Source organism: Saimiri boliviensis, chromosome 3, assembly GCF_048565385.1.
Source record: "Saimiri boliviensis isolate mSaiBol1 chromosome 3, mSaiBol1.pri, whole genome shotgun sequence".
NCBI classification, from domain to species: Eukaryota; Metazoa; Chordata; class Mammalia; order Primates; family Cebidae; genus Saimiri; species Saimiri boliviensis.
Window position 1 is genome coordinate 80474011 of NC_133451.1, and position 10990 is coordinate 80485000.

Below are 10990 nucleotides of genomic sequence, written 5' to 3' on the forward strand. Positions count from 1 at the left end.
AGCCCCTTAAAGTGCTGGGATTACAAGCATGAGCCACTGCACCTCACAGGCTACTCACCCTTTACTTAACTTGGCAAAACATTTTTGGTCACCTGATCCAACAAAATGATCATTCTCTTTCTTTATCCCACAACACTTTCTCTATTTCTAGAAAACCACTGTCCCTTAAACATACATAAAACAAACAATACTGAAAGGCCTCTACCTCTTCCCACTCTTCCTGCCATGAAAAGAATATGATTTCTTTTCCAGAACCTACTCTAGATTAGTTCATTTTCCACTGTGTCTGAACTAAGAAAATATATTCCTTTGTATGAACCCAGCTGACACCTCTGTCCCAATGTGTTTTGATTTTACTGAAAGGGAACAAAGTTCTTCACACCAAAATCAGCAGACTCCCACTGGGCAGGGGCTTGGGCAAATAAAAACTACTGCTGCCATTGGTTTTGGCACCACCCTGAGATGTGTTTTGTTTGTTTCTGTTTGAGCTTTGCTAGCAGAGATTTGTAATCCTTACCTTTCTGCTGTTTAGCAAGGTTCTGAAAAAAAAAAAAAAAAAAAAAAAAAAAGGACAGTACCTTCTATGAAGAGCATGGAGACTCTAATGAGATGCAGCCACCTCTGGTGATATGTTATGTAAGCATGAATAAGCAACGTAAGGTTTTTATGTTGACAGGATTGACCACAGACTAACCTTGCCTTCTGCAAATTTATAAGACTTCAGGACCTTGAGAGAGTTCTAGTCTTATTTCCTTTCCTTCAGATCTATTTTCAGGTCATTTCTTCTTTTTGTTTTCTTTTCTTTCTTTATTTTTATTTCTTTATTTTTTTTGAGGCAGGGTCTCACTCTCTTGCTCACGTTTGAATGCAATGACACCAGCATAGGTCACTGGGGCCTTAACCTCCCAGGTTCAAGTGCTCCTCCTGCCTTAGCTTACTGAGTAGCTTGGACTACAGCTGCACACCACCATACTTGGCTAATTTTTTGATTTTTTGTAAAGACAAGGTCTTGCTATGCTGCCCAAGCTAGTTTTGATCTCCTGGGCTCAAGCAATCTTCTCTTGTCCTTTCAAAATGTTGAGATTACAGGCATGAGCCACTGCACCCAGCCTTCAGATCATTTGAAAGAGGTAAGTTCCTCTTCAAGACATCCAAAGGTGGATTTTTTTCTTGGATTCAATCCAAAATGAACAGAAAAGAGGGAATACAAATTTGAAATGTAAATTGGAAAAGTCAAGAGACAGTAATTGATTTCCTCTCTGCATGACCAGAGTAGCCCAAGTTTGGTCATTCTGGGATCTTAGAGTTGGCATTAGTTGAAGCACCAAAACTTCTTGTCTCTGGCCACACCAGCTCCTGGGTCACCAGCTCTCGAAGGCCCCACCCAGAACAGGGAATGTGGGTGGATATGGGTAGGATAGAAGGGGAAGGAGGGATAGAAGAAAGGACTGAGAATTTGAAACCTTAGAAATAGGGGAGGAGAGACAGAATGGGGCAGGAAAAATAGGTAAGGTAGTGGGAGAACTAGAAGGGGAAGAAATGGACGAAGAAAGGAGAATAAGATGGGGAAGAAAAGGGAAGGGAAGGATGGAAAATGGGGAGGAGAGAGAGGAAGAATGAGGGAAATGGGTGGGAATTAACATTCACTAAGTACTTTTCAGGTAAATTATAAACACCCTTGAGGCTGGAGTCTCACTTTCAGCTTAAAGGGACTGGACTCTGGCAGGGATTTAGGCACTGAAGGCTGTGGTGCCTATAAAATCTTATCCAAATAAATAAAAATAAATAAATAAATAAAAAATAAAATCTTATCCCAATGAGACCTTATTGGAACCGAAGGTGCCTTCAGCCAGGATCAGCTACCTAATTTGGACCCTGTGCAAAATGAAAATGTAGGACCCTTTGTTCGAAATTGTTAATAATATTAAGGCCAGGCATGGTGGCTCACACCTATAATCCCAGCACTTTAGGAGGCCAAGGTGGGAAGATTGCTTGAAACCAGGAGTTTGAGACCAGGCTGGGCAACATAGCAACACCCTGTCTCTACAAAAAATAAAAATTAGCCAAGAGTGGCTGTGTGCCTCTGTAGTTCCAGCTACTAGGGAGGCAGAGAGCTAGGAAGATTGCTTGAACTCAGGAGTTTGAAGTGACAATGAGCTATGATCACACCACTATGCTCCTGTCTGGGTGACACAGTGAGACCCATCTCTAAAAATGAAAAAAAAAAAAAAAAAAAGGAAGAAGAAGAAGAATGGTAGCTGGGTCTCTGTGCAGGAAGTTCCCAGCATTACCTGCTTCTTGCTCAGATGTAGAATAACCAAGATTATCACTCTCTCATTTTTACCTTAATAGTATGTGATTTCCATCAAATTTAGGATTTTAAAAGGGCAAAGTATTAAGTTTGACCGAAAAGATGCCAATTACATATAGAGGAATTAGCACTCACAGAAGAAAAATTTTAATTCAAAAATGTTTCATTTTGAAATAATTTCAAGAGTATAAAGTTGTGGCAAAAATAGTACAAGTATCGCCTTCACCAGTTTCTCCAAATAGCGATATTTTATGTAAACCATGGTACAATTATTAAAACTGGTAAACTAACATTGTTTTTATTTTATAACTAATCTACAGGCCTTATTCAAATTTGTCAATTGTGCCACTGATTTTAAAATATGCAACTAGTTTTGGTAGTAAGATGTAGTTAATAGCATATAGTTTTTGATGTCAGAATTTTTTCCCTAAACTGTGCTGATCATCTGAGTTGTTTGAAGTCTTAGAGAAAACACTAAGACACTTTGATGCTGCTGAAAATCTGAAGTTGTCACGTCAAGGCACTCTCTAAGATTATCCAGTTTGGTGCTTGAATGGTGGAGTTTGTTTCCTCTTAACTTTGGAAAGATGAGTTGGTGTTAGAGACTGAATGTGTCTCCCTTGAAATTCTTATGTTGAATTAAACATAACCTTTAATGTGATGGTATTAGGGGATGGGGACTTTGGGAAGTTAATGAGAACGTAAGGATGGAGCCCACATGAATGGGACTAGTGTCCCTAAAAGAAGACATACGAGAGAGTTTGCTTCTCCCCTCTCTGCCATGCGAGGCTGTAAGGAGAAAACAGCCACCAGCAAACCAGGAAGTGGGCTCTCACCAGACACCAGATCGCTGGTGCCTTGATCTTGGATTTTCCAGCTCCAGAATGGTGAGAAATCAATGTTGGTTTTTTTTTTGTTTTGTTTTGTTTTGTTTTTCTTTATTTTCTTTCTTTCTTTTTTTTTTTTAAGAGATGGGGTTTCTCCATGTTAGTCAGGCTGCTCTTGAACTCCCAACCTCAGGTGATCTGCCTGCCTCGGCCTCCCAAAGTGCTGGGATTACAGGTGTGAGCCACCGCGCCTGGCTGGTTTTAACTATTTTTAGTGTAAAGTTCAGTGGTATCAAGTACATTCACATTTTGCAGTCATCACCACCATCCATCTCCAGAACTTTTTTATCTTCGTAAACTGACACTCTGTACCCATTAAATAATAACTCCCTATTATCCACTTCCCTCAGCCCCTGCAACCACCATTCTACTTCCTGTCTCTGTGTATCTGATTATTCTAGGTACCTCATGTAATTGGGATCATACACCATTTATACTTTGTACTTTTGTGGTTAGCCCATTTCACTTAGCACAAAGTTCCCAAGGTTCATCCATGTGTACCATGTATCAGAAATTTCCTCTTGTTTAAAGCTGGATAATATGCCACTGTATGTATATGTCACATTTTGTTTACCCTTTCATCCAATGATGGATATTTGGATTACTTCCACTTTTTGTCTACAGTGAATAATGCTGCTGTGAACGTGGGTGTACCAATATCTGTTTGAGTTTTCTTTTCAATTCCTTTGGGTATATACCCAGAAGTGAAATTGCTGGATCATATGGTAATTCTGTTTAGGTGCAATGGTTATTTTAATATTGTATCTTGCTCCCCTTATATTTAATTTGAAATCTGAGCATGTATCACTATACTGTACTCTCTTATTGCCTCAAGACTGTGTGCTTTATAATTTTAGATACTCTGGTAAGCTCTGGAAATCCCTTCTGAACTAAAGGTGGATAGAAAGTAATCAATAAATACCATTTATAATATGTTAACTTCACTTTTCTCATGATCAATTATAGATCATCTATATGTAACAATTAAATACATGGCTCAGATAAATGTACTTACAGCAAATTGAAATTTTGCATGGTTTTGTATTGTGACTGTATATATACCTGTATTGTGAAATTTAAGTTATCTTTGTAGTTACTCTTAGGGAGGTAGCTTTTGTTCACCTTTGAATGGAAAAATAAAATAAACCATCTTAAAGAAAAGCTTTTAAGTATGTTTATGTAACCACAAAAGTTTTTAAGAAGCATGAAAGGAAAAACAGCCCTGACTATTAAAAACTACATTAATATTCTTGAGAAACAGAGAAACAGGCCATTAGTCTTGCTCATTTGACTGGGGCTAGTGCCAAGCCAATGTTTTAAATATTAACAGGACTGGAAAAAAATGTGAAATAAAGCTTTGAGGCATTGATTCTAAACTTAGATTCATATCATTATCATCCATACATCTCTGGCTGGAGCTTATTTACTCATTTCATTTTGACTTTGTGGCCAATCACTGCTTCAAATTGAATATTCTGCATACGATTTACAATCGCTAAGGCACGTTCAGGAAGGAACCTGTACAAAAAAGAAAAAGAAATTGAAAATTTTTCAGTTTAAAATGCTTGACAACAGAGTTCTTTCTATTTTTTGATCAGTTAGAATACCCTGAGAGTTATCTGGTTGGCACTGAATTTTCCTCCGTTCTTCTTTTCTTCCTTTGCAACCACCTCTTTATGTGTACATCTTTCTTTCTTTTCTTTTTCCTTTTTTTTTGGACATGGTTTCACAGTGGACTTCATTAGGAAAAGTGTAAAAATATTCAAATTCGTAACATTTAAATGAGACAGTAAAATTATGCCTTGTAGCTATAGTAGTTGCTATAGTAATGACAAGTAAGGTAAAGTCTAAATTATTGCCTAAACACGGAGGTTGCAGTGAGCTGAGATCACCCCATTGCACTCCAGCCTGGGCGACAAGAGTGAAACTCTTTCTCAAAAATAAACACATAAATAAAAAATAAAAACTGAAAATAAATAAATAAATTATTGCCTAAACATACACTATTTTGTCAGGCTTCTGCTGCAAGTTCAATGCAGAAAACATTGCAATTATTAGAAGTCAGCCCAATGACGAATCTGCATTTGAAGCTGGAAGAAAGGGGGAAAAATGTGTTCTGATAACAGCATCAAGACATTCCAGCCTGCAAAAAAGTAACTTTATTAACTTCCTGCAGCAGAGTACATTAGTAATTGTAATCATGCATCAAAATTCTGATTGCATGTCCTAAAGAGAGTGATCAGTCTTCTTCGTGATTTACGTTTTACTGAGTTTCGTGTGGTTCATCCCTCTGAAGATGTTTTTGGGAATATTCCCTCTCCAGGGAGTGTAGCCTAAGATACCCAGGTTGCTTACCACGGCTCATCTTTGGTCATTTAAAATCACTCAGTCTATCTGAACCTATGTTTGCACCTTTGTAATATTCACAGTTCAAATTGTATGCAGATATAAAGAAAGCACTGATATATACCACTCTTCTCACTGCCTTATCTTACATAAGTAAAGATCTAAAACTGAATATCTGAGCTCATTGCTAAAACTGCTGATTAATCTTGATGCTAAAAGCTCACCTAGAGACACCACCAGAATCCATTCTACACAACCCTCCACCTCTCCTTTTCTACTTACTGAATATCTATTATGCACTCTATAATAAGGTAAACTGAAGTACTTAAAAAATACCTATTGTCTTTGAGGAACTTATTGTTTAGCTGAGAGGCTAAGATGGCCATCTTAAAACAATTATTCAAAAATATCAGCCATCTAGAATTAAGGGCTATAACTGGAAGGAGGATTCACATAGGCTGGGATAGTGGAGGAAAGCTTCTAAAGGACAACTGATGTCTGGGAATGCATGAGAGTTGAGTAGCCAGATGAAAGGAAGAGAGCGGCCGGATGCAGTGGCTCACACCTGTAATCCCAGCACTTTGGGAGGGCGAAGCAGGTGGATCACGAGGTCAGGAGTTCGAGACCAGCCTGGCCAACATGGTGAAACCCCATTACTACTAAAAATACAAAAAGTTTAGCTGGGCATCGTGGCATATGCCTGTAATCTCAGCTACTCAGGCTCCTGAGGCAGGAGAATCACTTGAACCTGGGAGGCAGAGGTTGCTGTAAGCCAAGATTGTGCCATTGCACTCTAGCCTGGGCAACAGAGTGATACTCTGTCTTGCAAAAAAAAAAAAAAAAAAAAAAAAAGAGAGAGAAAGGAAGAGAAAAGGAAGAGAGTATGAGTGAATGTTATGTTAAGAAGCAGAAATAACATATTCTACAAAGAAAGTCATATTGAAAATCACTTTGGTATTGTTGACCTAACACAGGATCTACTTCCTTGTTTTGTGGCTAGGTGGGAGTGAGCAAAGGGACAGGGCAGATCTTTGCTGGGAGAAGGACAAGGATAAGAAGAGAGTTTGTGTGGGCCTTTAAACTACTTTCACAAATCAACCTTTGTGCTAGTAATTGCATCTGCTCATAAAATTGTGTCTCTCTGTAAAAGGAATTACATGCAAAGAAGATTAGCAATATATACCTGTTGCCTAGTTACAAATCACCATGACAGCTTCAAAGTATACAAAAGACTTTGAGACTCTTGTTTATTTTACTGGGATACTATTCTCCAACTCAGGCAGAATAATTGTGTTGATCACCTTAGTCATATGCATGTCTGCTATGATTTTTGAATTTTTCTTTTTTTTCCTTTTTTGAGATGCAGTTTTGCTCGTTGCCCAGGCTAGAGTGCAATGGTACAATCTCAGCTCACTGCAACCTCTGCCTCCCTGGTTCAAACAATTCTGCCTCAGCCTCCCGAGTAGCTGGGATTACAGGTGCCTGCACCACACCTAGCTAAGGTTTTTTTGTATTTTTAGTAGAGGTGGGATTTCACCATGTTGGCTAGGCTGGTCTTGAACTCCTGACCCCAAGTGATCTGCTGGCCTTAGCCTCCCAAAGTGCTGGGATTACAGACATGAGCCATCACAACTGGCCAATTTTTAAATTTTTCAATATTAATATGACTTGCTTTGGGCCCCAAGAGAGTAGGGGTTCCATGAAACTCACTTCCTACAGTGCTTAGTACCAAGATACTAATTTAGTCAACTATTTTTTTCCCCAAGACAGAGGCTTGCTCTGTTGCTAAGGCTGGAGTGCAGTGGCATTATCTCAGCTCACTACAACCTCCGCCTACCTGGTTCAAGAGATTCTCCTGCTTCAGCCTCCTGAGTGCCAGTGATTACAGATGCAGGCCACTATGCCTGCTAATTTTTGTGTTTTTAGTAGAGATGGGGTTTCACCATGTTGGCCAGGCTAGTCTCAAACTCCTGACCTCAAGTGATTTGCCTACCTTGGCCTCTGAAAGAGCTGGGATTACAGGTATGAGCCACCACACCCCGCCTAGTCGACTCTTGAGATGATGTTTCTTGGGGGTCAAGGTTCTCCTATGATATCTCAAGTTAGTCTATTTAAGCTAAAACAAAATATTCAAATTGATACACCAATGCAGTTTGCACCCTGTTCTCGAATTGTTCTATTTCAAGTTTGTTCATAGTTTATATGAATTTGTTTCAAAAAGGTCATATACTTATGAAGTTAGTATAGTTATCTTTTCACTGACACAATTTCAATCTATAAACTGTTCCTCAGAAGAAAGCTGAGAGATGATTTCCTCTGGGAAATTGTTGCTATTGCTATTTCATATAAATTCTGTTCTCCAAGACTTCAACATTTGAAGTCTACACCTTTTCAGTGCTTTGTATTACATTATTTTATTCTTACAGCATCCTTATAAAGGAGATATTATCACCATCTTCATTTGGCCAGGTGCAGTGGCTCATGCCTGTAATCCCAGCACTTTGGGAAGCCAAGGCAGGAGGATTGCTTGAGGCCAGTCATTCAAAATCTTTGTTACCTGGGAAACAAAGTGAGACTCTCCCTACTAAATAAATAAATAAATAAAGTAATGAGACATTCTGAACACGTTGAAAGGATAATAAGGGACTGTTATGTACAAATTTATGCCAAAGAAATTCTACAACTTAGAAAAAACGGATAAATTTCTTGAAAGACACATATTACCAAGAATTAGTAAGTAACTTGAATAGCCATGTAGCTATTAAAGGAATTAAATTTGTAATTTAAAACTTTTCCATAAAGAAAATTAGAGGCCTAGGAATCTACAAAAAGAAAAAAATGATATATAAAAAATATATACATATATATGTATATTTTTTGAGACAGAGTCTTGCTCTGTCACCCAGGTTGGAGTGCAATGACACGATCTTGGTTTATGGCAGCCTCAACCTCCCAGGTTCAAGCAATTTTCCTGCCTCAGCATCCCGAGTAGCTGAGACTATGTGTGCCACCATGCCCAGCTAATTTTTGTATTTTTTAGTAGAGACAGGGTTTCACCATATTGGTCAGGATGGTCTTGATCTCCTGACCTTTTGATCCACTTGCCTCTGCCTCCCAAAGTGCTAGGATCACAGGCATTAGCCACTATGCCCAGCTGAGAAATATAAAGCATTTTTCAATGCCATTTGCATTAGTGTCAACAACTATGAAATAGGGTTGGGCATGGTGGCTCACATCTGTAATCCCAGCACTTTGGGAGGCCTAGGTGGATGGATCATCTGAGGTCAGAAGTTCGAGACCAGTCTGGCCAACATGGTGAAGAAACCCCGTTTCTACTAAAAATACAAAAAATTAGTTGGGCATGGAGGTGGGCACCTGTAATCTCAGCTACTAGGGAGGCTGAGACATGAGAATTGCTTGAACCTGGGAAGTGGAGGTTGCAGGGGGCTGAGATCACACCACTGCACTCCAGCCTGGGCAAAAAGAGTGAATCTCAGTTTCAAAAAAAAAAAAAAAAACCCAAAAACAAAAATAAAAACTATGAAATACTTTGGAATAAATCTGACAAAATATGTGCAACACTGAAACACCAAAAATTACATAATACAATTTGAAGATTTAAAGAGTTTGAAGAAGATTGAAAAAATAGATATTATATTCTTGGATTAGAAAACTCAATATTGTTGATACATCAATTCTCCCCCGTTGATCTACAGATTCAGTGGAATCCCAACCAGACTTCCAGCAGGCTTTTAAAAATTGAGTCTTTATTATTAACTACTTCACTATATTGCATTCTTTTAAAATGATCTTTCCTTTAGGTAGAATAGTCTTCAGCAAAGTTTGGGGAGAGACAGGAGATTTGGTAGAGAAAATGAATCATTCTCTTTTTATAGACTGGGTTGGAAAATAACAGAGGAAACCTAACTGTTCTCCCTAGGGATGGAGAGTTTCCATGCCAATTCTCACAGCTGAAAGATTCTCCATAATAATAGCTCTATTGGGCAGAGCACAGTGGCTCATGCCTGTAATCCCAGCACTTTGGGAGGCCGAGGCAGGAGGATCACTTGAAGTCTGGAGTTCGAGTCCAGCCTGGCCAACATGGTGAAACCCCGTCTCTACCAAAAAATATAAAAATTATCTGGGCGTGGTGTGGTAGCACACGCCTATAGTTCTAGTTACTTGGGGGTCTGAGGCACGAGAATTGCTTGAACCCGGGAGGTGGAGGTTGCCGTGAGTCAAGATCATGCCACTGCAATCCAGCCTGGGTGACAGAGTGACATTCTGTCTCAAAATAAATAAATAAACAAATAATAGCTCTACTGGCATTTTAGTATTTAAGTATTCTGTACTGTACTCACTTCTGTAGCATCAGAAAGATATTGAGATATGATGGAACAAAAATCATTTTCTTATTGGTAAGTATTCCATCTATCAGATTTTTTGCAACTTCATCTGTTTCCAACACAGGCCATAATCTGTGATTAAAAAGAGAAAAAGTTTATTTTTATTTTTCAAAATTTTAATTTTATGAATAAACGATAGCAGGAAAATTATCCTGTAGTTTTACTAAATTTAGAACGAAGATTTAAAATATTTCAAGATTTGCTACATGAATGCCATTCTACCCACTTCCTCCACCTCCCACATGGATGTTTTGTTATCACAAACTTAGGCTTTCATATCCATTAGGTGTGTTTCACAGCTCACTTAGTCAAAATATCAAAATGGTGGCGAGTCATTAGATGGTAAGGAGTAGAGGAGCCAGACAAGACAGAGGAGTGGCTAGGATTGATCACGGGTCAGGAAGGACACATCTGACATCTCACAGCCTGTTCAATGCACGGAGAAAATTCTATAGCTAAGCATACTTTCTTTCTTGTGGAGGTATTCCATAAAGCTGAATTGTTTTGAGGTCATTTTGTCAGAGGCTTTTAGATCAGAGCAACTCCGTCTTGAATAGGGTCTGGGTAGAATAAGGCTGACACCTACTGGGCTGCATTCCCAGGAAGTTAAGGCATTCTTTGTCACAGGATGAGACAGAAGGTTGGCACAAGATTCAGGTCATAAAGACCTTGCTGATAAAATAGGGTGCAGTAAAGAAGCCAGCCCAAACCCACCAAAATCAAGAGAGTGATGAAAGTGACCTCTGGTTGTCTTCACTGCTCATTACAAGCGAATGCTAACGATAATACATTAGCATGCTAAGAGACACTTCCGCTGGGCACCATCACAGTTTACCAATGCCATGGCAATGGCAGGAAGTTACCCTCTATGGTCTAAAAAGGGGAGGAAACCTCAGTTCTGAGAATTGCCCACCCCTTTCCCAGAAAACTCATGAATAATCTACCCCTTGTTTACCATATAATCAAGAAGTAACTCCAAGTATCCTTGATGGAGCAGCTCAAGCCATTCTTCTGCCATGGAGTGGCCATTCTCTACTCCT

At 39.0% G+C, this 10990-nt stretch overlaps 1 protein-coding gene across 3 annotated transcripts in view; it reads right to left on the bottom strand.

Moving 5' to 3' along the window:
- Positions 1 to 2727: 2727 nt before the first annotated feature.
- Positions 2728 to 10990, bottom strand: part of HSD17B13 (hydroxysteroid 17-beta dehydrogenase 13) — a 20592-nt gene continuing 12329 nt past the window's right edge. For 2 of the 3 annotated variants that reach the window (XM_003923988.4, XM_010334779.3), the window contains exons 6-7: positions 9906 to 10022; positions 4341 to 4716 (exon numbers count right to left, since the gene is read on the bottom strand). In XM_003923988.4, coding sequence (XP_003924037.3) covers positions 4626 to 4716; positions 9906 to 10022 — 208 coding nt within the window. In that variant the 3' untranslated portion in view covers positions 4341 to 4625. Of the gene's footprint in view, positions 4717 to 9905; positions 10023 to 10990 lie in introns of all 3 variants that reach the window. The other variant, XM_074396405.1, reaches the window with a different exon arrangement.